General features: G+C 43.0%; 2 protein-coding genes across 7 annotated transcripts; both read left to right on the top strand.

Moving 5' to 3' along the window:
- Positions 1-1,045: 1,045 nt before the first annotated feature.
- Positions 1,046-17,625, top strand: prkacaa (protein kinase, cAMP-dependent, catalytic, alpha, genome duplicate a). 6 transcript variants are annotated; one of them, XM_030790776.1, is made up of 11 exons: positions 1,074-1,137; positions 10,181-10,189; positions 10,498-10,559; positions 10,994-11,122; positions 11,227-11,325; positions 11,494-11,576; positions 11,755-11,881; positions 12,271-12,366; positions 12,933-13,055; positions 13,383-13,547; positions 15,087-17,625. In XM_030790776.1, exons 1-11 carry the CDS (start codon positions 1,089-1,091, stop codon positions 15,210-15,212), a joined length of 1,068 nt encoding a protein of 355 aa, XP_030646636.1. In that variant the 5' UTR covers positions 1,074-1,088; the 3' UTR covers positions 15,213-17,625. The 6 variants fall into 6 exon arrangements, with proteins under 6 accessions (XP_030646634.1, XP_030646636.1, XP_030646635.1 ...); XM_030790775.1 differs by lacking the exon at positions 10,181-10,189 and adding an exon at positions 8,021-8,029; XM_030790774.1 differs by lacking the exon at positions 10,181-10,189 and having other exon boundaries at positions 1,046-1,137.
- Positions 17,626-19,570: 1,945 nt separating this feature from the next.
- On the top strand, positions 19,571-24,370 carry samd1a (sterile alpha motif domain containing 1a). The gene is made up of 8 exons (XM_030789714.1): positions 19,571-20,012; positions 20,487-20,626; positions 21,807-22,050; positions 22,298-22,440; positions 22,584-22,647; positions 22,753-22,837; positions 23,096-23,210; positions 23,756-24,370. The coding sequence occupies exons 1-8, from the start codon at positions 19,571-19,573 to the stop codon at positions 23,912-23,914; spliced, it is 1,392 nt and encodes a 463-aa protein (XP_030645574.1). The 3' UTR covers positions 23,915-24,370.
- The last annotated feature ends 382 nt before the right edge of the window (positions 24,371-24,752 follow it).

Here is a 24,752-nt window from a genome sequence, read left to right as displayed (position 1 = left end):
CAGATCTCTTTTTAATATGCTATAGACATAAGGTGCCCGCGTGCCTCAAATTCTGACCAACTTTCTAAAAATAGACAGTCTTGACGTCAGACAGCCAATCACGGATTAGTCGGGCGGGAGGGGTCTGCAAGGCCATTTCGTTCAAGCGGCCTTAGTGATAGTCATCTTCAGTCACGAATGGTACGGTTTAGACCCACATAGATATGCATACTGTTTCACTGAAGATAAATTAACTAAGTGCAAAACATACTAATGTATAAACGAAAAGAAAATAGATGACGTTATATGTTGGTCTGCGGAGGCGGGATTATCGTACAGACAGATATGAGCAGACAAATCACAAGCCTAGCTTTTCTGGATATATTGCAGGAAATCCAATCAACAGTAGTCTTTTACAGTGTGTCACGCGTACATTGGCCAATAGAACATGCCCAGAGGTTGGCTCTGTGTGAAGCAGGAGTTCCCTCTAGCTGTTGGTAGAGGATTAATGGTGGGGGTCTGACTGTCGAATTATACGAGTAAGCTAGCTGGGTAGAGCTAATCGATTCAGAGACTTCAAGAGTCATTGCAACCAGTACCAGCTGTAAAGAGAATAGTGTTCACATTGCACTGAAAGGTTGTCGGACAATCCTGAATTAAAATAGAACTGTTTATCTAAGTGGACATTCGGTGGCCTTGCTGAGTGCTTAAGTAAGAAAGGAAAAGAAGGAGTGTGAGGAACAGAGAGATAAAGGCGAAGACGGGCTCTCGGAACTGGTTTCTACGTATTGGACTGTACCTCTGGGGAGCAAGGAGGCACTACGGAAACAGAAGTATTACAAACAAGCACGCTCTGTTAGCTAGCTAGCGCTTGTTCGCTAGCTAGCTAGCTAGCCGTTACAGCTTGGCTGTCCCAACCTACGGACTTTTTTCCTTCACCGGATCTGGAGAAGAGCGAGTCCTGTCAGGGTATAAGAGAGGGTCAACTAGTTATGGTTGTAGATAGCTAGTGCAGCAGTTTCAAAAATTGTACATTCAAATAATAAAGAGACCAGAAACAAATTGCAAAAAAAATCCGAATCAAGGGATCTCCTACCTGGCCTGCAATCATGGGCAACGCGCCCACCGCCAAGAACAAGGGCAACGAGATGGAGAGCGGTGAGTCTGCTTTAAAGCCATTAGATAGCCAAGCTGTTTTCACTGGTGGTTATTCATGATTACGTTAATTCAAGTCAGTCAGACCAGAAATAAACAAATAGAAATTCAATGTCTGCACAACTTTGATTTCCTAAAAAAAAAAGAAATGACACAGCGAGTTTCTGTCTTATGGACACTATGGATTTTTCCATATGTGGATGCAGAATGACAGACGCTAAGGCCCCATTTAGCTAGACCTGTTTCCTCTCCACTGTGCCTTGGGAATAAGCTTTCGGATCAGAGGTGCCATTGAAAATGGAGGGGCTGATCTGGATTTTCTGAGAAGCAGCGCAGATCAAAACTGACTGCTTTACAAAAAAAAACCGTTCGAACTGTCTTGATCTCTGAAGTTGACAAAATGTAGCAAGTTTGTTAGTCTGTCACTAGCCAGCTAATTTAGCCTGCAGCTCCTCTTTAGGACTAACTTCTTACTTCACATTGCAAACTCCGGTATGTGTTGTCAGATGTTGTTGAACTTACGGGATGATATGACACTGTCTTAAAATATTTTTATTATGCCATTCTGCTGTGATCCAAAATGGTTATTATGTTAGATATGCATTTTAACTACATAACACCAGTGCTGTTGTAATTATGTAATTTCAGTGATAGAAATTCCAGGTATAATGTACCATGGTTCACAGTCGGATCGCTTTGAGGTATGAGTATGAGATATAAATCTGATCGAAATTAGAGAAGGTTCACGCAAGGGTGTGTTATAAAAGGATTGTGCTGATTTGTTTGCGGTCCTTCACTTGCCATGCTTTGTCAGACCTGAACGTGATTTAAAAGAAAAAAAACAAAACAAACATTAACAGAAGCAGAAACATGCCGTTTTGAAGGAAAACGTCAGCCTGTTAAAGACGTAGATTTGAAGAACAGATCTTGATGTACTATCCTGGAGAAGTTCATTCCAAAAAGCTTGGAGGGAGGGAGTTAGTGTAGAAAAAAAATTCTCACTACTAGACAAACGAGTTACCCGTTGCAGTGGGAGTGTTGTGGTGTTGGACTCAGATGATATGATAAATGTCCCTCAGACATATCAATGTGTCATGGTTTATTTGACTGCATGTACTATTCAATTTTTTGTATGAGTATCGTGTCGTTGGGGAAATCAGAAAGAATTTTTGCTGGGCTTTCTGCAGTTCTGCTGTAATCTGACAGTATGTGGGAAAAGTCATGGTTGTACGCTTCTGTTCTCCAAGATTCAAAATTAAATAGCATACTTACAGGATTTAACCTTTACCTGCAACGCTGTTGAAAGTGTGAACAAGAATTTATTTTTCATATTTTACTGTGCGGCTTAAAGTTAAAATGGAATACAGGGTCAGACGTCTGCAGTAGTTTAAATGGTAAGGAACTCTCAGACATAATTACAGGTTTCACCTGGTTTTAAGAATTACCTTTAAAATTACCTAAGAAGTACCTTTAAAAAAAAAAGATCAGATAAATTACCTCAGCACAGCGTGTGAAGCCAGTAGTACCCTAGAGATGACTGGGTTTGCTGGTTTTGGTCTGCATGTTCACTATTCTAAATATTTTGTTATCTCCCCAGGGTTAGGGCAGGTGAAGGAAAATGAAATAACGATGTTATCGAGCTATTGGCAGGTCTCTCTGGAGTAGACTCTCAACAAGATTTTTTACAGAAAACATGTCGTCTAACGGACAGTTGACAGACTTTGAAAGACCGTGGCGCTGTGTGGAAAAACAAACAAACAAACAAAAAAAAAGAAAACAAACAGTTGGTTTAGACAGTGTGTTTTTATGTATAGTTCTGGTTTCTGTTTGCGTTATGGGTTTTGGAAGAGCAGAGCTGGTCAGATCTGTATTGCTGCTCACAATGCTAGTGATTGTCCATATGTAACTGAAATAATGAGTGGCCATTTAAAATAAGTTCAGGAGGGTATTCCAAGTACATTGTTTAGTGACTAACCTGGCTGAGGTAACTCAGACTAAGTAGTAAACCTCCTAATAGAAGAGCCCTATCTATGGCTTTGTTTTGCTAGGAGAATGAAGCGGCAGGGCTCTTCTGTTAGGAGGTTTACTACTTACTCTGATTTAACTTAACCAGGTTAGTCACTAAACCATGTGCTTGGAATACCTCCCAGTACAAAGGGGACATACACAAAAAGGACATTTCCATTGTATTTCATCTCTCTTTTTTTTTTTTTTTCCTCCTCCATGAGTTTTCTTCATCTCTCCAGTCATGACTGTATTAATAGTGAATTGTTCCTGGCACAACTGAGGTGAAGAAAAAAAAAGGATTTCGGTGGAAGTGAATTCCCAGCCGGAAAGATGAGCTTTTAGGGCAGAACTGTTTATGCAAGGGATGGAGGTGGAGAGAGCCTGAACATGCACTAGTGAGGCACAGACTTGATCCTTAGATCCACCAAGGAGAGGTCAAAGCTGTTGGAAGGATGGGTGTGTGTGTGTGGGGGGGGGGGGGGGGGGGGGGGGGGGGTGCTGAGGTTTGGGCCAGAAAAGACACGGAGGCGGAGTCATATGATACAGCCAGTGTGATCCTCCCCGGGCTGAAGTGTGACGTTAAGTAGTCTTTTGAACATCATGTGATGGCCAGTGTTTTAGACAAGACCACTTTGTGTCTGTCTGCGTGTGGCCTGCAGACATTCCACTGGCTCTGCTTCTAATGTCTGCCACTTTTTTCACCTTCTGTCGTCTCCTCTACCTACTTGTACAGCTACCTTTTCTCTTCACATCTCTTCAAATAGTTTCAGTGCTCTGTGTATATGTATCCATATGTACATAGCCTGCATACATATATGTGTTGTTGTGTCAGTCCATCACTAGTTTCAAACTGGCACCATAACAGCACTGCTAGAGTGTTTCTCTCACACTGTTGCTCTTGATTAAACCTATTTAGTGCTTGCTCTAATGCTTAACGTTTGTGTAACTTTATTTTATTGCCTTTGCACAAAATCAAATAGAACTTAGTTACGCGTCTGAGACATTTTGATCAATGCCCCGTGAGTCCAGAGGCAGGTCTTCGTTTGGCTCTGCCATCAGACATCACTGGTGTGTGTCTGCTGGTGTGTGTTGGCTGGGAGGTGGGACAGATATGTGTGAAGCAGGCCTCAGCAGCTGGCTGCTGATAGAATGTATGTGTGAAGAGTGAATTTCTATTTGCATGTGACTGTATGTCATTTGAATAGGGTTGATACATTCAGCAGTGAAAGTGAGGAGCTGTGTGGGTTTTTTTTTTTTTTTTTTCCCTCCCGGTGCGTTAATAGCGTGGTGAGATCAAGCAGCCAGAAGGGGTACTACAATTCAACACCCCACCCAGAGAGGGGTAGGGGAGCGAACAAGGGGAAGGGGGGGGGGGGTGCAATTTCTGCACATAGCATGCCTCACATCGCAATCAGCCACATCGCTCGTTGCCCGCCCTGATCCCCAGAGACAGGTGCAGACTGGGTTCAGAGGCTCAGTCTAGGACGAGTCATTTTCCGCTGCGCAGACGGACAGAGAGGACGACATTGCGGCTGTGTCCGCAGCACGCAGACAGAAAGAACATTAAGGGTTAAGTCCAGCTGGGTGGTCCTTGAGCTCCCTTTTTGCTCGAAACAGAAGCATCGCACTAAGAGAGAAAGCCCTCGGCCCACAGGAAGGAGCGGGGGGGATCGTTCAAGCCCAGACAGGAAGTGGAAGAGCAGGGAAGGCCCAACCCTGTGTGCGCTGAGAGCATTCGATAAAGAAAGGTCAGGACTATCTGAAGTCTTTCGTAGAGGGAAGAAAAAAAACCCCAAAACGCAAACACCTATTCGATCAAAAAAAAAAAAAAAAAACGGTGACCGAACTGCCAGGTCCAACGGTCTCGAAGTTCCGCACTTTGCCAACTTGGATGCCTGCTCACTAAGCTTCCTGGCCTCACGCAGCAACGCGTCCTGCATTCTATGTCGGTCCTGCAGAGGCTGGCAGGGAGGCTATTCCAGCGGGCTGGACCCTGTCTCGGGGACAGTAGAGGTGGGGAGGGCAGTCATTACCAGGCCCAGGATGAGCCAGAGGCCTTCTGCTGGAGTGAGTGACATAGTTAGTCAGCCTGTTGTTGTGGGTTGAGTCTGCTGTCAGATTGAGTGACTCAAACACGTTTGTGATTGGATAGACGAGACGGGGGAGGAGCTTACTGGAGAAGGGGGTGAAACTCTTGTTTTTGATACAGATCTCCAGGTCTTTTGTAGATTTGTATGGGTGATGTTTTGGATTCAACCTCACAATACTTGTTTCTCACCCATGGGGCAGTATGTATTTCCTCCTAATAGTATTGCTGTCAGTCAACCAAAGTAACCACATGTTATTTTAAAAGGTATTTAGCTATCTAATTATTCATTTTAGGGGCTCTGTGTCCTTTCCTGAGATATTTTGATATTCAGGGGAAAGAATAATGTTGGTGAATTATGTGAATTAAGATTTGGTTTGTTGGTGGAACTTTGTTGTCTGATATGGCTCTGCCAGCACACACATGCACACAAAGCTCTTTTTGTTCAGTTCTCAATGTTTGCTCTGTTGCCTGGTGTTGACTGCGTCATTACAGGAGTTCCACTGAAGCTGTACGTCTGTCTCCCGGGAAACCTATCGGAGTGTCCTGTTTTTAAGGGGGGGTGGGGTGGGGTTAGGGTCCCTGTGTGCAAGGATCCTCACGTCTACTGTGAGTGTGTTTAACTCAAAACACCATCATCTTCTATACTATTTACTATTTACCAATGCAGGTTACCATAACAAAAAACCCTGTGCCGCTTTTGCTTGTCTCTGTTATTTTCGTATGCCTCCTTTTTTTTTTTTGTCTGTGATGTGACACATTGTCAAGGTAGGTTTTCAGAGCATCTAAAAATATCTCTTTGGTTTGCACAACACGTCGGCTTGCATAACAAGGACTTTTTTTTTTTTTGTTTTTTTTTTCGGTCTGTCCCCGTGCTTCATGACCTCTCTTAAAGAGGCATCTCTCTTAAGACAGACACAGCCGTGGGCCCCACCAGGACACCTGCTTGCGGTCACCTGTTATCACCCCAAACAATGGGCCGGTCGTGAAAGCCTGGGAAAGCTAGTGTGGGACATAGACAGAGAGCAGAATGAAGGATGTGGAAGAAGCAGCACCTACAGAAATGAGGTCAGGGAGTTAGGGTAAACAGTCGACTTACCAATCACGCCACGGTCTCCTCGGTCTTTGCCTGGGCCTGTGTGACCAGGTCTGGTTCCATCTTTAAATCCATATGGCTCTTTGACCAGCTGTGGAGCCTGCACTCGGACCCTGTCTGGAGCTTAAATGCCTGGCCTCAGGCTGTATACCCAGCAAATGAGCGCAGCTCTTTCTTATATACGTGTGTGTGTGTGTGTGTGTGTGTGTGTGTGTGTGTGTGTGTGTGTGTGTGTGTGTGTGTGTCGCGAGTGAATTCACAGCTAATGCGCCCCAAGTTGACCCCCCTCAGCTTGCGTCAGACCGAGGCTCAGGGGCCGGGGGCCATTCCCTTCGATCGGAGCGATCGATTCTGGATTCCGTCCACTGAAGGGCAATGGCAACAAACAGTTCGGAAGGCCTGGAGGGACCGTTCGCATACTCTCCACCCCAAACGCGCGCTTAACTCACCAACAACACAAGCATAACTCCCGAATTCTAACTTTACTGTGGTCTCTCACCATACCCTTTCATTAGAAAATGATTCATGATGTGACAGGCTTGACAGTTTTGCGGGGACTGATGGTCTGTTGTCTGACTGTTTGTTTCTCACTGGATATTATCTCTAGTTTTGTGCACCTCCCCTTAGTGACCAGGCCCCCATTTGAATCAATATAGCATGCGTGTGCGTGAGTTTGTGTTTGTGTGTCCTATATGAGAATGTCTGTGCAGGGGGGGAGAGAGAGAGAGAGAGAACTGTGTGTGCAAAATAAATATTGATACAAACTGAACATGGGTCCAATTGATTTGCCAGGGTAATGTCCCTACGCATCGGGCGCAGAGGACAGAAGGGGATTTTAGCTCAATCTGCCCAGAAAAAGAGCGAGACTGTCAGGGTAGAACAGTGGTCATATTCTCTTAGTGGACAGGGAAAGGGCTGTGGGCAGCGTTGTGAAGCTGAAAGTGGATGAAGAGATAAGGCAAGAGCAGATCTCCCTGAGAAAGACGCAAAGGGGCCATGAGCCTGCTGATGTAAGGGGACGAAGGAAGGGATATAAGAGTCTCGGCAGGGCCCATGTGTGACCGAAAGAGCTCGAGGAGGCATGCTGGGAAGAGGGAATCTGCGTCTCGTGCGGCAGAGGCCAGCGGAGGAGCGGAGGGTCCCACGGTCCTTGTAGACGGTAAGGTCGAAAAAGGGCCTGTGTGTGGGAATCTGTCGTTTCCTCTGGTAGCCATGGTACCCAGATGAAAAAGAACCAATCACAAAAGGCAAGGATAATCCACAGACTGAGCTGTTTATGAATTTGTGTGGCTATTTTTATGTTGTGGCCACGCCACCGCGGCGGAATTGTTCAGTTAGACAGCTCGAGAAAGAGAAAAGAGTAGGAGAAAGAGAGAGAGTTTAGGAGCAGAACTTTGTGAACGTTGGCAAAGAGGTCTGTTTTTTGGGGGGTTTTTTTCTTTTTTTCTTTTTTTTTTGGTTTGGAACCCTTTTGACAATCTTTTTGTTGTTGTTGTTGTTGTTTAGTTTTTGGTGCTCCTCTCCATGGCAGTCCATTGATCCGAGCCAACGTTATGTGAGCCGTGGTCTGTGAAGCTCTCTCACTTCTGTCTTTCGCCCTGCAGTGGTTTTGTGGTTATACTTTGACCGGACTAGCAGAAGTCATACTGGAGCGTTAGTTTGTGGCCCTGGTGAATCATGTTTGTATTAAAGAACAGAAACTCTCTGTGGGGGAAACGAAGAGGGAAGTACAGGGCGAGGCTCTCTGTCTTTGGACTGATGGCTCAGCCGAGCCTGTGGTCAGAAGATAATGGAGCTGGGTAGAGTGGGGCATGTCAGACAGCCCTACATACATTATGAGCAGCGTTACACCAGGGCGGGCATATCTTTTGCGGTGTACTTTGGCCAGCTCGGAAGATATGTTATTGTGAGAGTGGGTGCACAGTTAGTTGCCAAAACAACTGTGTGTAATAGATAACTGACAAAACGAAGGAAACACTTGACTAATTAGCGATAGCCTACACATTATATTCAAAGTAAGTGCTTCCACCTCATTGTAGTTCTTAAGCTAATTTAGGAGCATTGTATAAACATGCGGGGTGGGCCCGGTTGCCTATTATGTGGCTACCATAGCTACAGGGAGAGGTCTCGCTGACTTTGAAACGGAGGTGAGTGCAGGGGCACATGCGGCACACGTAGACCGTTGAATGGTACTTTTGTCCATGTCTGTTCCCAAGGAACTGTTGAAAGTGATGTTGGTCTGGAGGTCTTAGAGCAATACATTGTTAGCTGAGGTCAACAGCGGTAAAAAGCACGCATCCCTCAGCCGTTGAAGTTTGTGAAGTGTGATGCAGTGGTTTTGAGACACAAGGCAAAACAGAATCAAATGACTTATCAATCCTGGGAGCGCGAACAGGTAGTTTCATCAAACAGTCGATCGAGAACTTCAGAAAGGGAAACCGTGGTTGGGTTGCCTACCACAGACCCCTCTCTACACAAAAGAAATCGACTCTGGCGAGTGGACTGGGGTAAAGGACAGAGACAGGGGTCTGCAGGGAAGTGGAAGAAAAGGTCATACGGGCAGATGAGTCATCCTTCAGCCAGTTCTCAGGGATCAGATGAGTTCATGCTGGGTGTTCCAGAGGGATCCCACAGGCCCCAAATGCTCGTTTCCCACAGTGAAGGTTTCTGAGGACTTTGTGGTGTGGGATGCATTTCCAAAGCCCCACAAGATGTGTACGCTAAGGAGGATCACCTCCGTCCTGCGCTTAAGCAGTTCTGTGCTAATGAGAACGGTGTATACCAGAGTGACACCGCTTCACGGTGTCAGCAATGCCATGGCTGTCATAGTTACCCGATCTCCATCAAGCTGTGAATCTGCTAACTGCATTCTTAACATAGTGTCTTCCTGCCACCATCAACAAAACAGCAAACGATAGAATTACTACAACAGTTCCAGATACTTGAAGAATCTGTCCAAGTTGCACTGAAACTGTCTTGGAGGTTTTCGATGGCCCAGTTTTCTTTTAAGATTTGTATGGGTATCCTTTATTTTTGCAGCTGTATATATGTAGGCATATTGCATGGCCAGTAATAGCATAATGAGAGGAGAGTTATGTAACTCGACTGAGAAGGGGAACGTAGTTTCTGTTTTCTCAGGTCCTCACGCTAACTCTGTCATTGTCCAACACCCCACCCCCTCTCTAAGTCCGACAGCAGTTGGTCCTCTTCAGAGGCTGTGACAGGCCAGAGTAAATGCACAGGCATATATGAGTGGTGAGGAATGAGGAAGGACCTGTAATCTGGATGTTCCCACAGCGCGATTAGCCCAATAAAGATAAGAGGAGAAATGTGCACTTTTGCCCACATGTGACACGGTGTGGGAGGGGCAAAAACCTGTCCACAGGCAGAGATGGAGAGACTGTGTGTGTGTGTGTGTGTGTGTGTGTGAGAGAGAAAGAGAAAGAGAGAGAGTAATTGAAGTTCGTGGTTGTTTTGCGGTTTCACTACATTTAAAGAAACAGAATCTCTTCAGACGCACACACACACGCACACACACACTCTCTCAGCTGTTATTGATTTGAGTCTTTGCTCTTGGTCTGTCATGGTGAGAACAGGAAGTGTTAGATAACATTATACCAGTCAATTTGGTTTGACTGGAGTAGCAGTAGAAAAGAGATGGCCACAGGCCATAAATACGCATACACACAAGGTGCAATACAGAAGTTTTCACGTCTGAATGCAAATGTGCACAGTCTCATGGAAGCGTCTTGAAGACATTGTGTAGGCTAAGCCCTTGTCAAATCCTTTGTGTTGGACAAACCAGTTTAAAATGTCCCTTTGTGTGCAAAGCGTTTGATTTGTTGTCGTGTTTCAAGAATATTTTTGTAAATTAAGGACGATATTAGCAGTTTCTGTTTTGTGCAGTTAGAGAAATGAAACCTGTTAATCATGAAACCATGGAATGAGCACAGGTAGCCTTTACTGTAATCACAAAACATGGACAATTTCAGTCATGTTATGATTTTACTGACTCAAGCAATGTTGAGCCAATGAAGTATTCTCTTGCTCATGTTAAAAAAAACCAAAAAAACCCCAAAAAAACTAAAAAAAAAACTGCATAAATAACTACTGAAGTTTTGTATCAAATACATAGTTAGGTATGTAAACATTTCTCAATTTCTCTTTGTTACAGTGAAGGAGTTTCTCGCTAAAGCCAAAGAAGATTTCCTTAAGAAATGGGAGAACCCAGCACAGGCAAGTACATAAATGAGAGGAGTGGAGTGGAGTGGAGCTGCATGACTAACACACTGACTCTGTGCACCTCCCCATCTGTGTTCTGCTCATTGGAGTGGATTTACGCTCCCTGCTGGGCATAGAATGAAATGAGCATTTGTTGCTTTTTCATCTTGCCACAAACCTACCATATTAAATGTGACGGGAGAGTGCTCCCCACAAATGCATTTTATAGAAATTAGAGATTTAAAGATGTTATATTAAAGCCCTTAAAAATCCTTTGTTTCGCAAAACAAATATGACATTTGTCACACCCTTTCGTAAACTTAGTGTATTGTATTATGTTTGTATACTGAGTATACTATATTGTATTATGTCTGAAGTCTGTCTTAAACCTAACCGATACAGTTCCTGTGACATAGTTCTCATTGTCAGTACTTGTTTGTTCCTCACAGAACACAGCATCTCTAGACCAGTTTGAGCGTCTGAAAACCCTGGGGACGGGCTCATTCGGCCGAGTCATGCTGGTCAAGCACAAAGAGACGGGTCAGCACTACGCCATGAAGATCCTTGACAAACAGAAGGTAAAACTGCTCTCAGAGCTGCTGTGGCGGTGCCACCGGCCGTAAGGTCAAACGTGTCGTGCCCTCTCACTCGCCTGAGTGTGATCCCTGCTTTTGTCCCACAGGTGGTGAAGCTGAAACAGATAGAACACACGCTGAATGAAAAACGTATTCTGCAGGCAGTCAGCTTTCCTTTCCTGGTGCGATTGGAGCACTCCTTCAAGGTACAAACTGTGTGTATATGTGTGTATATGTGTGTATATGTGTGTGTTTGTGAGTGTTTGTGAGTGTTTGTGAGTGTGTGTGTTTGTGTGTATTTGTGTCTGTTTGTTTACATCCGAAAGAATGGAGCCTTAACCAATACTTGATGCCTCTACTCTGTTTCTCTACAGGACAATACTAATCTGTATATGGTAATGGAATATGTTCCTGGAGGTGAAATGTTCTCTCACCTACGAAGAATCGGCAGGTTCAGGTGAGCGTTCAAGTTACACCTTCCTCTTACAGAACTGTCAGCATTACTCTGACCACTCTGACACAAAACAGCATATACTGTCCCGGTAGCAACAACGTAACTGCCTGACAATCTCAGCCAGTAGAAATGGTTTTTAATCATTTCCTTACATCTCCTTCTTTGGCCCTTTCTCCTCTAGTGAGCCACATGCTCGCTTCTATGCTGCCCAGATAGTTCTGACTTTTGAGTACCTTCACTCGCTGGACCTCATCTACAGGGATCTGAAGCCTGAAAACCTGCTGATCGACCAACAGGGCTACATACAGGTAAACATACAGGATTACACTAGGTTGGGTAGGGTGGAGTCAGAAATACACAGTAGATCTTCACTCGGTTGCTGGCATAACTTTTTTGGTGTTCTTATGAAACGTTCAGTCTTTCGTGTAAAATAAAATCCTTAAATGGGCAAGACTGTACACTGACAGAACATCTGCCAATGGTGCTAAGTCTTGGGCCAAATTCCCAAATATTATCAGTGGAAAAACTGTTTTGAGAAGTAGCAATATGCTTATGGAGTGGCGGCGGGGGGGGGGGGCACACTGGGCTGAAGTTGTGAAATTCAGTTTACAAACAGACTTTTGTGAAGTATTCCATTACTCATGGGTTTGGATAGTATTTGAGGTTTTTAAGACTTCTCTTGAACAATTTTTTCAAGGTAACAGATTTTGGTTTTGCCAAGAGAGTGAAGGGCAGGACCTGGACACTGTGTGGTACCCCAGAGTACCTGGCACCAGAAATCATCCTCAGTAAAGTAAGTCCTGCCTGTGGTGGTAGTGTTGTAGTTGTTGTTGTTGTTGTTTTTTTTTTACCTCTTCATCTAGTTACATGCAGTGGAAGCATCAGAGCTTTGACTGCTGTAAATGAATATAAACTCAAACTTGTGCAACTTCACAAACTACAGAGTCATTCACCTGGCTTTATTAAAGTTTACAAACATTACAACAAATATTCATTATACATAATGATAATAAACTTTTGAAAAACAAAAAAAGATCAGATTCTAGAGGATTCTGTCCAGGCTTCCACACGAACAGTCCTCATCACAGCTATGCTGTTTCCACGGTGTTGTTGGTTCGCTTAGAGTTCCTCCTCTTGGCCACAATAGGAGGAACTTGGACTGATATTTGCCTGAAATAGATATGTTCTCAGGCAACGGGTAATTAGCAGATGTGAGAACCGAGATGAGATAGTATTGTAATGGTATTGTTTGTCGTCCGTTTGACACTTCATCATATGCTCCATGTTATGCCTGTGAATTGAGTAATGCGTTACTACCGTGTAACTCTTTCTTTCTTTCTCTCTCTCTCCCTCCTCCAGGGTTATAATAAGGCAGTGGACTGGTGGGCTCTAGGGGTGCTGATATATGAGATGGCGGCTGGTTATCCTCCTTTCTTTGCTGACCAGCCCATTCAGATCTATGAGAAGATAGTCTCAGGGAAGGTGAGTTCTCCACAACTGTCCAACAGGACTGGTGACTTTTTCTTAATGCAAGCCTTTGCTGAGCACAGTTAACATCCAGCATCTCCGTGAGATTTAACATTTTGTGGTTTGCTACATAACAAAAGACATCAGTTGAAGAGTGCTGAAGATGAGCTTTGAGTCATGTGTCATCTCTATTAATGTAAAGTTTACTGCTTCACTCACTGTTGAGCGGAAGTGATTCTATTTAGACAATGGGCGTCTTACACTGGTACACTGCCTTATTTGAAAATACGTCCCGGTACTCGTGGCTTATGTTTATATAATGTTCTAACGTCTTTTCTTCAGGTGCGATTCCCCTCCCACTTCAGCTCAGATCTGAAGGATCTGCTTAGGAACCTTCTGCAGGTAGACCTGACCAAGCGCTTCGGTAACCTCAAAAACGGCGTCAACGACATCAAGGGCCACAAGTGGTTCGCCACCACCGACTGGATAGCCATCTACCAGAGGAAGGTTAGTTACAGTGTGACTTCAGTGAGCTCTGTAGGACAGGCTGGGCTGAACGTGGATGGCTTTCTTTGGGGAGAGTTGCGCACGAATAAGGAGTACATTACTTTTACTCTTGTCTTATATAAAAAGAGCAATATCCAGTAGGGCTGCCCCCTGATAGTCGACCAAACTGTTAGTTGAAGAAAAGAGTCTTAGTCGACCAACCTTTCATTGCTTGGTTCGTCGCACAAAAAAACCCCCCTCAAACTCCATTCCGGAGTTGCGCCTTGTCGTTAAAAAGTTATTAGACTTTGTCGGGCAGGATATCATCCAAAGTGTGTGGTCATTTCGAACGTGCAAAGGACCACCCGAAAAAGGTGCATGCAAAGATTCACCTATCATTCGTTGACCTCAAACATGACTTATCATCTGAAAAATATTAGTGGCCCAATGTACGACAGAGTATCAGACTGCATTAAGGGGAAAAAAAATTCGGAGATTTCAAGAATAAGGTTGTGATATTACGAGAATAAAGTCGTAATTTTAGGCTACGTGTTATTTTAGAGGAGAAATATCAGGAGAGCAGCATGCTCCCTGGAGCATCTTGTGAAGTTATACTTTAGTATAAGTTTCACAAATAACGAAATACTTCAACTTTTGGCACATCAGCATTATCATAAGTATCCAAGAATTTTGAGAATAAGGTCATAATACTACGAGAATAAAGTCGTAATTGTACGAGAAAAAAGTCATGATAATGCAGTGCTGATGTGCCAAAAGATTAAGTGCATGGTACTTAATCTTTTGGTACTTATGGTACTTACCATATATGGTAAAGTATAGTGATTGAAGTATCTGAGTGACTAATAAGTTCATAAGTTGTGTGATGTTATACAGTGCTGAAATAAATTAACAAAATGTTCAGTCTCCTCGCTGGTTGTTCCTACACATCCAGAATCATTAGCGCTTTTGCCGTTAGCATTGTCATTAGGCGGCTTGCTTTGTGCGTGCGCTTGTAAAAGTCATATTTCAAAGGCTCGTTATTACGGTTTTGCATCTCTCTGTAATGTAACAGTGTTCACAATGTTACTTATAACATTCTCTCTCCGCCCTGGAACCCAGACCATTTTCCGATGCGCCAAAAAATATACATTTAAATAATTAAATTAAAATCGTAAACATGTGACAATTAGTCGACTAATGGCTTGAACTAACGACTATTAGTTGACTAGGAAAGTCTTCGGTCAGGGGCAGCCCTAACAGCCAGTCACTAGTAACACATCTTGTCCTTTTTAAGGCATGAAGGGCTGGTTTCACTGGCAAAGACAGGCCACATAACATTTCAAATGGAAAATTTATTTAATCTGCAATTAGGGGTAATCTTTTTCTGAGAAACAAGTCCCAAGATACTACTAGGTCTCTGTATTGTGTACTAATCCAACCTGACACTGTCATAATGACCCAGTCATTGCCAGAAAAGCCATTTTGGCTGAAATAAGCAGAAGGGGGGGCTGTTTGACTGTGTTGAATTCTTAATGTGCTGTGCGTCTGTGTCTGTGTCAGGTGGAGGCTCCCTTCATCCCCAAGTGCAAAGGCCCAGGTGACACCAGCAACTTTGATGACTACGAAGAGGAGGAAATACGGGTCTCCTTCACAGAGAAGTGCGGAAAGGAGTTTGCTGAGTTCTAGACCTACCCAGGAGCAGCAGAGGGAGAGAGAGGGATAGAATGAGAGAGAGGAGAGGAGAGGAGGGGGGGAGAGCAGAGAGGGAGAAAGAGAAAGAGAGGGGGAAAAAAAGGGGGTTTTGAGGGGAGAGGTAACAAACTGGACTGAGCCTGCGTTCAGTAATAACAACAAATAATAGAGCACCCCCCCTCCCTCCCCTCCCCTCCCCTCCTCACCCCTCCCCACATGAACGGAGAGTGAAGAATCCTGAGCGAGCCAGCAGTGTTGCCTTTTTTTTCTGATTATCACCTGTTACTTATCCATGTAATGTTTTCCCTCTTGTTTTTGTAGCAAGGGTCAAAGGGGCAGAGTCACTGTCAGTCGTGTTTCTTTTGAGGTAGTGTGACACCTTTTGAGAGGACAGTGCATAGGTTTTGTTTTTCTGGTACTGAGTTTTGGCTGCTCCAGAGGTGCTTTGCTGCTGGGTGGCTCCCCCTTTTTCTTTTTTTCTTTTTTTTCTTTATTTTTTTTTTTTGTAAATGCACATGGGGCATCTCATTCTTACTCTGTAATTCTTCACCCTGACCCCACCTCATTCCCATGGTCTCCCCGCCCCCCCTCACGCTGCCGTTTGTGGTTATGATGTCCAAGCAATACCAAGTCAAACAAACGTGCCTGTCTTAATGCCAACTGGTTTTAAAAAAAGAAAAAAAAAACAGGTTTGAAAAATGCTGGTGCAGGGTTTGACTTTGGTGGCATGGCAACATGACATTTATTAAATCTAGAGCTTGGCACCACAGTCACCATAATCTAATTTTTTATGATGGCCTGATTAATGGGTATAAATTGGTTCAGTGCTTGCAGTTAAGGCAGTGTAGACCACTCAGAATAAAACCTGAGTATAATTAGAGATTTTCTTATTTCTTTTTTTTTTTCTTTTTTCTTTTTTTTTTTTTTTTTTGTAGTTTTCCTGTTGGTCCACCTTGTGACCTAAGAATACAAGCATACCATTTTTTGTTTTGTTTTGTTTTGTTTTGTTTTCAGGCTTTGTTTCATGAAGGCTGTCCATATGAAGTTGTTATTAGTTTCATACGTTTTTTGAAACCTTTTAAAGACACTAACTATCCTCTCAAGTCACCGGCCGGTCTCATTTTTAGGGTTCTCAAAGTGGGACATACAGTGATTTTACTTTAAGACTGTCAGTACGATCACACTCCCGAACACTGTTCATCTTTCGTAGCACATGTACGTATACCGTTATTACGAGCAGAGGCTCCAAAACATCAATATCCATCTCTTTTTTTTTTCTAGCATTGTCTGACAACTTTAAAATTTAATTGAAGTTTTGAGAAATAAACTATCAGTTTTCCTGCCAAAATTTAGAAAGTGAAAGGACTGTGAAAGCACCCTAGCTTGGGAGTTGTAATGAGACTGGTGGATGTGAACACAAGAAAAGTAGCAGAATATTTCCGAAGAAAAAAAAAATACAAATGGTGCATGTTATTTTTATACAGACACTTTTAAAGGAAAGATATTGAAGTAAAGCACTGTTTTTGTTTTTTTTGTCATGGTGAGGGTACACAGGGTTCTTAATCCAACGATTTGGTCATTTTGACTTCTCATTGTGTGCCCTCGTCAGGCGTGACGAAGCCCCGTCTCTGTGCTGTAGACACTGGGGATCCAGCTCTTGTAATGAAATATTTGGAGGAGGGTAAAGGAAGAGTATTCAGTTATGACGACGTCCCTGCCATTTTTACTGGGGACGGGTGTATGTGTGTGTGTGTGTGTGTGTTTGTGTGTGTGTGTGTTAAAAATGTCTTTTTTTTTTTTTTTTTCCTTCCCCTTTTTGCAATCATGTTGGCTGCTCACATGTTTAATCTTTCTAAGCTCTTTGTGTTCTATGCTGACTGCCCCCCCTCCTCCTCCCCCAACCCCAACCCCAGTCTTGTGGGGGTTAGGTTAGACATTGGTGGGTTTTATATATGTGTAATAGGGAAAAAAATGTTATTAGAGCTTTTGTTACCACAGAATCAAAATTTAACTAAATATGTACTTAAAAGATATTTGAATGAAATGTGGGGCAGTGAAAAACACGACAACCATATTTTTTTTTCGTTGTTTTTCTTTAACATCTTAGGCCGTAAGACAATCTCAGCCCAACTATCCCACAACTCTTTTCTCTCTCTCTCTCTCTCTCTCGTTTTTTTTTTTTTTGTTTTTTTTTTTTTGAAGTACTCAGATGTGCAATAATTCTGATTCTCTGTGATAATAATTTAGTTACTTAAAAAAAGAAAAAGAAAAAGCTTTGCTTTTGTTAATAATTTGTTTGATAATCAACCTTTTTTTTCTTTCCAGAGCACACATATTTGGTTTCAGTCACGTAGGAGTCAGCTGTTCTCTAGGTGCCACAGTAAATACTCTGTCTGTCTAAAACCCGCATCTCTGTGAATTTCTCTTTTTTTTTTTTTTTTTTTTGTATGCAATGTAACTGAGCACTGTTGTGTTGTTTTGTTATGAAATGTAGTGTAGTCTCAATAACTTTAAATGATTGTTCTCAACTCTAACCCCAACTCCAGCTGCACTGTTTAAAAAAAAAAAAAAAAAAAGAAACAACAGACCTTTCAAACAAATCATCGCTTTGGAATGTCTTTGAATCAACACAAGTATCTTTTTTTATCATCCAATAACGGCCACCGCGGGGGGGGGCGGGAGGGGGGGGGTGCTTTGTCAAACTGCTGTTTGAAAGAAATATGCCATTATGGTCCAGGCCCTCCTCCTCCTCCTCCAGAGACGACACGCAATGACAGATAATCCTGCCACACCTTTCTATTTATTTTATACAGTTTCTGAAATTTACAACTCGTTCATTTATTCTGTTAACTAAAGCAAATCCTTCAAAATCAAACTCTTCCCTGCTTTTCTGTGTTTGGATCATATTGATTTTGAGTGCCACCTACAGGTATTCAGACATGTCTGTTTCACTCTGTCGTCGTTGCACAGCTTCTGTCTCGCGTGTCCTATTTCTTTTTTAGATTTCAAAAAGCAGGGTGAGTGAAAAGGAGAAAGAGCTCCACCCGTTGGTATATGGATGTAGTTTATGATTGAGTGCAGATTACACAAAGGTGTTAAGGGGATTATTTAAAAAAAAAAAAAAAATGACGGTATATAATTAATTAACATGACACAAAACATGAACTCAGCTACTAAACAGTGGTCGGTATTTGCCTAAGGCCATGACCTTTGTCTGAGGTTGTGCTGAGGAGTGTTAGAAAATGAGCCTTTTTTTGATCTTTGGTGATTGTGCAGTGGACTTTAGACTTGTTTCAGGTTGCTGGTTATTGACAATTTTGGATAGACAGCTTCTTTTTTTTTTTTTTTTTCTTGTGGTATCTTGTCATGCTCTGAACACGTCTTAAAGTTAGCTACCCGTTATCCAAAGATTATGGGCACCTCTCAGATATGTCACCTGTAACTACATCCTCTGAGTTAGCAAATAGGTGATGGTTTCATGCAACTCAATCTCCTCAAAGTTTGTTGCAGTTACCCTCTTTGTCCTCTTGGCTCAACCCCCCCACCCCCCCGGCTTGACTGGCAGTGGTTGTCACATGCCCTAGCTCCCTCCCACTTATCTCCTCAATACATTGTCGGTCTGCTTTTTGTGTGTGTGTGTGTGTGTGCGGGTGCGTGTGCGCGTGCGCGCGTGTGTGTGTGTGTGTGTGTCTGCTTCGGTCTACGCTTCTGTTTTGCCTTTGTATACATTCAGTTTCCTTATGCTCTTCGTTTTGCTTTTTAAATCATGGAGAGAAAAAAAATAATTTTTTCATATTTTCTATGTGTATTTTCAATAACAGGAATCTCTTTCCTCCCGAGGCAGGTATGGTGGTGGTGTGGTCTGTTGTACCTTTCGGGAAACAATACTGTATATTCTCTGCCTTTAACAGTCTTAATTACTTTACCTTCTGGAGAACTTGACAGATACCCGTAGGACACATGGAGTATGTTAAAAAAAAGAATACACAAATAATATTTTGCAACATGTATCATTCCAATAAAGTTTTAATTGTTAAAATTACAACTTCATTTGGTGCTGTTTGTAAAAGAATCCATGTCTTAAAAAAATGTGGTTTTGGGGGACTGGGACACGATACACCACTAGGACTCCTCTGAAACATCACGATACCACCTTAAAATGCCCCTTGTGCCGATACGCCCTATCCAGTGCATTCCACCTTAAGCGCACAATGTGAGCAACGCACGCGTACAGTAATGTTTCCGTTCCTCTCAACCGGGCTCGGACCGCGGCTCTGAAGAAGCAGCGTCACATTGGCGAGGGGGTTGACGCACTGTAGTCAGTAAGACTCAACTGAATCCACAAAAGAATTATGTCTGAACCGAAGTACCGCGAGTGGATTTTGGACACCATAGATTCACTGCGATCAAGAAAAGCACGACCAGACCTCGAAAGAATTTGTAGGATGGTCCGAAGACGACATGGGTCCGAACCAGATCGAACCTGTTTAGAACTCGAAAAACTGATCCAGGAGCAAACGGTGTTGAAAGTGAACTACAAGGGTTCAGTTTCCTATCGTAACGCGGCAAAGGTACAACGAAGTAGAAGAAAAATAGATCGGGCAAGCAGCAAATCTATGGTAAAACAAACAATACTCCCCGACTTAGGCAACGGCGACAGCTCTCTTAGTCCCACAGATGATCAGATGGGGGATATGGAAGTAACGCTAAGCAACCAGTTTGACCCCGTGTCTGTCACGCCGACTGGTCCTGCAGAACATCAAGTGGCTGTGATTCGCACGAATGAAAATGGTTGTAAGTGCGGAGCAACGGTTTGTACAAACGGTTTAAGTTGTTCATCTGGGAACGACATCGTTAAAGCAAGTGCACATACATGCAAACTGCCGCAGACGGGGAGCGGCACTACCTTGCATGACCGAGGTAAAATCGCCAACAATGGAAGCTTTGCCTCTATCAAAAGGTCGAATGGATTCCAAGCGAATGTTTCTGATCGCGAAAACAGTAATGAAACGTTGCATAAGAAATTGAAAACTTGCACGAAAGGAAGCAGCACAAGCAGAAAACCCCAACACAAGCCAAAAGCGTTAAGCAAATCTAAACTCGCATTTCCACCGAAGGGGGGGCTGAGTGAAAGTCACCTAAACACCTCGGATGTGGGGGACACATTGGCGCATTCTGCTACCAGCGAGTCAAGAAATGATGAAAATAAATGTCAATTAGAACAAAACATGAAGACACACGGGGTTTTGAGCTTATCAGAGATTACAGACATGACCCAGACCACAGTCCCTGTGGCTTCGGAGAGGGAGACAGTCAATCGTAGGACAGACAGCTGCGTACGCGAAGTAGAAACGAAGTCATCGGTGCGACTCTCGAACTCGCTGGCAGAAGGAGATGCTTGTGAGAAGGTATCTAAACATCTAACATAATAGCACATATGTTATTGTGGCATTGCTACTCAATTTGTATGTGTTTGGCCGCGACAACGTACGCTTAAGTAATAGTTAGTTCTTTGTGAAAATAATGGAAACTGTGACAAATTAGGTTTTATAGTTACGTGTTACTTCATTGCTGTAGATGCGTGCATATCTACAGAAACTATTTATCAGGACTTTTATTTCAGGCGGCCACGTTAACGCCAGTTTTTAGACTTGCGTTTCCCCTCTAGGCTGCGCGCTTCACTGAGGTGCGGGGCGGGCTTTACTGAGTTCAGCGCTTGTACTCGCGCCTCTCAGCTAGTTACACACGGACACGCACACTCGATGTACGTGGACAAACTCAAATTCATGTGTTTATCTCAACGTGGTATTCAAGTAAGACGTATATTTATGTGACGAATTTCCCCCTTTTGGCTTAATGTGTATTCTTTGATCAACATCGACCGAAGACAAAGTACCAACAAATGTACGCGAGGAACTGTGTTTGCAATCCGTCCGATTGGACAGTGTGCGGCCTTGGCTCTGCTCTCGACATTAATCCAGTTTTTGCAGTGCGACACTGCTCTGTCGACCGAAACGCTTCCCAGAGAGAGAAACCGAATAGAGCACATCATAACGCTTTTATTTATCGAGCGAGGCGTGTAACCGACACTGCCTATTGTTTTAACAGTTTTGCATTCTTTCTACTTACTTGCAGTCCAATTATCAGCGAGCTACGTTTGTGACAGAAGCCCACCGATGCAAAGGTCACTGCTGTAGCGTTTGTCGTTATACACTCTACACAAAAATATTTAATTAAATACCAGTGCTCACATCGTTAGGGTTCCGTCTTTTTAGCCAAGAGAGAACGTGTTTAGTTACTGATGACATGGTATTTGTAATTTGTGCTGCAGTGTTCAGTTTTCACCATTAATTTATTAAGGGTCGTAGTGCTGCAAACATTACAGTATTTGCACTGCAACGTACAACAACCGTAAACAAATTAAATGCTCGATAGGGTCCACTTTAGAGATGACCACGTGTATATTGGATTGTTTTACGTAGTGTTACTGCAGAATTACGCAAGTAGTTATTTTTGTTGTGTTATTTCTATTTTGGTCGTCTTCCAAAACTATTGACCTCACTACCGCGTAACAATAATCTCTTTCAGGATGTAAAGGCAGCAATAGAAGGTGTAGACAGTGGTGTGGATGAGGATGAGGTAGACAGCAGCCTGAATGCCTCGTACACGCAGGATGCCAGAGACTCCATCACTGGCTTTGATTCCTTCACCAGCAGTGACACCAGGATACCCACAGATTCATCCACTTCAACAAAGCCAACAGCCTCCCTAAAACAAGAGCATGCCTGTGCTCATGCAGAGATTGTATTGCCTGGATTTCAAGGAGATACAGGTGCTGGCATCTTATGTGAAAAGTTAATTAGGTCAACACAAAAAACATTTATTGGCTGTTCAAATAGTAGAGCATGTTGCGTGTGTGTTTGTGTGTTGAGATTTTTTTTTTTCCCCTCAGCAGACAAAACTAAAGTGTTAGTTAAACTGAATTACAGGAAAAGTATCATGGCTCACGCAAAAAATAAAAAGAGAGTGAGAGTGATTTAAACGTGGTGTTGAGTGTTTTGCGCGTCTGTCACTCTCAGCAGTGGTGGATATGGGGAAGCAGCCACTGGCCATCTGTCCCTCTGTTCAGAGGAGCCCACTGAGGGGAGAGGAGGAGGGGCTGAGAGCGGAGGAGAGCGCGCTAACTCCTGACGAGCTGCTGGCAGACTGCAGAGGCGCGCTGGTGAGCGCATCCATTCACCTCACCTGCTGCAGAGGCTGCTGTGCCTCTGAACACAGCTGTGTTTAATGGTTCTGAACAACACATCTGAATGACTCTCCTCTTTTTTCTTTTTTTTTTTTTTATTAATCACTGTGTTGCTACAGCATCAAGATGAAGCAGTGCAGGTTTGTGGTGGACCTCAGACAGGTTTTGTCTTGTTACAACAAGGTGAGAATATCTTTTTTTTTTCTTTTTTTTTTTTTTGCAGCTGTGTTTGATTGGAGGAGAATGTAAAATTTGTCTTTGTAAAAATGAATATTTTGGTCGTTTCAGGAAAAGAGAGTAATAAAGGGGTAGATGCCATGACTCGCTCCCAGGATGTGAATGCAGCTGAAAATGGAGAGAAGAAAAGAGGAAGGTAAGATTGTCCATGTGATTCAGAGTAAAATGTAGAGTTTAACTTCATTTACATTGTCCGTGCTATTGGGTGCTTCCACCGTGTGCTTTAATTTTAATGCTCCTTTCAGTTGTTCTTTAATCATATTCACTCAAAAAATATAAATACATACATTTTTCGTTTTTTTGTTACTTTTGAAGTTTCAGAATTTTAAGTAAATTTTTGAAATTGTCTGGCTGCCCTTTGAAGTTGGAGCTGTACGCTGTGTTCTCCCTGTAGTTTTCTGAAGAGGGAGGAGATTGGGCAGGACCCTCTACAGTGGAGCGTGGCAGATGTGGCGAGTTATTTTTCAGCTGTGGGGTTTCCTGAGCAGGCAGTGGCTTTTCGAACACAGGTTAGTACAGCGTTCAACCTCTAGGGGGAGTCATCAGCACACTTAACGGGCCGCACGAAACCCTCATGCATCTTAGCACGTATGCTCGTCGCATGCCTCACTGTGAGGGATGTGTTGTATTTATAGATACAGATGTTCACTGATTAAGTTACTGTAAAATTTGCATACTTAATGATCCCCTCAGTTAGTTATAGCATAAACGGAAAACACAGTAATTTAGAATTACAGTGTGCCAAACCAACTTTGACCCAGTTAAGAATTAGCTTTCACTGTCTCTCTGCTGTATATCTTCTTCATTTGTTTTTTGATCTGACCAAAAAAGGTGAGAAAAAATAATACTGCATGGAGAGAATCAACCATGTTGTAGTGTAGGTACAGGCGTGATGTTAGAAAATTGAAGGTTAGAAAATTGGCATAGATTTGGTGTCATGCAAAGACAGTCACTGCTGCATCATGTTGTCAAGATCTGATGCTGCACACCTCTGTTAACCCCTCACATAACCAAAAAAAAAAAAAATCTTTTTTTTCCCCCCACTGCTGAACAGGAAATAGATGGGAAGTCCCTGCTCCTGATGCAGCGTAGTGATGTATTGACTGGTCTGTCAATTAGACTTGGTCCCGCCCTCAAGATATATGAGCATCACGTGAAGGTACTGCAGAGAAGCCTCTTCCAGGATGACAGTGACCTCTGTTCAAAGCCCTGAATCCCTGCTCTCTGATGAGCATCTGTTGTCCTTTAAAGACATATATAGAACCACAAAACTGTGAGCCCAGACCACTAAGGGCAAACATGAACTATATCTGAGACCAGATTCATACTCCTCTTTCATCAATTTCTCGATCATTTTTATCTCCCTCTCTCTCCGGGACTGATGAAGGCGTGATGCTCTCTGTCATCAAGCCTTGACTGTTTCTCTCTCTCTCTCATCACGCCCTGTCTCTTTCTCTCTCATCAGTCACAGTGAGACAGCTTAGTGGAGTGATACTGTTTTTATGGAGTTGAAGACTGTTTAGTTTCCTGCATCAGTATGTGTTCTGAATTTATTCTGTTTGAAATGTATCTCAGTGTTTTGTTGGTTGAAATTTACTTATTCTTCTGTGCAATTAATGACAAGGCGTACGATGGTATTAGCATTCTTTACCAGGAATTGTATGTAAGGTTAAGGAAATAAAAGTGATGAAGTCGAAATGGATTTCAGTGTTTTACTTGTTCGTGAAGGATAAGTAATTCAGTCATCTTTGAATGTGTTTTGAAAGTATCTAATGAGTATGAAACACCCACATGAAACGAACGAAACAGCTGAAACCATGCATCATTAACCTTGGTCATTTACTCATTTCTATCTGCAAATCAGGGTCCTCTTGACTCAATCACAGTCTTTTGAAACGATGTGAGTGACATAGCACTACACAAAAAGGCAGCGGTGCATCATAATTGGCTGCATTTAATGAGGCAACGCATATGCTGACTGATGAGTAAACATCCAAACTTGTTGTCACAGTGCTGCAACATTACATTCTAGCATTGTGAGTCAGTGTTAA

Source organism: Chanos chanos, chromosome 13, assembly GCF_902362185.1.
Source record: "Chanos chanos chromosome 13, fChaCha1.1, whole genome shotgun sequence".
Lineage (NCBI taxonomy): Eukaryota > Metazoa > Chordata > Actinopteri > Gonorynchiformes > Chanidae > Chanos > Chanos chanos.
Note: the sequence above shows the minus strand (reverse complement) of the source record. Positions and strands in the feature narration are given on the sequence as shown.

What these genes read in the sequence shown, in the direction of transcription:
- samd1a (XM_030789714.1), top strand. Translation starts at nt 19,571, where the DNA reads ATGTCTGAACCGAAGTACCGCGAGTGGATTTTGGACACCATAGATTCA. An exon ending in TTTTGTCTTGTTACAACAAG is followed by an intron (nt 22,648 to 22,752) that starts GTGAGAATATCT and finishes TGGTCGTTTCAG; the next exon opens with GAAAAGAGAGTAATAAAGGG. An exon ending in CAGTGGCTTTTCGAACACAG is followed by an intron (nt 23,211 to 23,755) that starts GTTAGTACAGCG and finishes ACTGCTGAACAG; the next exon opens with GAAATAGATGGGAAGTCCCT.
- prkacaa (XM_030790773.1), top strand. Translation starts at nt 5,085, where the DNA reads ATGTCGGTCCTGCAGAGGCTGGCAGGGAGGCTATTCCAGCGGGCTGGA. An exon ending in CGAAGAATCGGCAGGTTCAG is followed by an intron (nt 11,577 to 11,754) that starts GTGAGCGTTCAA and finishes TTTCTCCTCTAG; the next exon opens with TGAGCCACATGCTCGCTTCT. An exon ending in CAGAAATCATCCTCAGTAAA is followed by an intron (nt 12,367 to 12,932) that starts GTAAGTCCTGCC and finishes TCCCTCCTCCAG; the next exon opens with GGTTATAATAAGGCAGTGGA.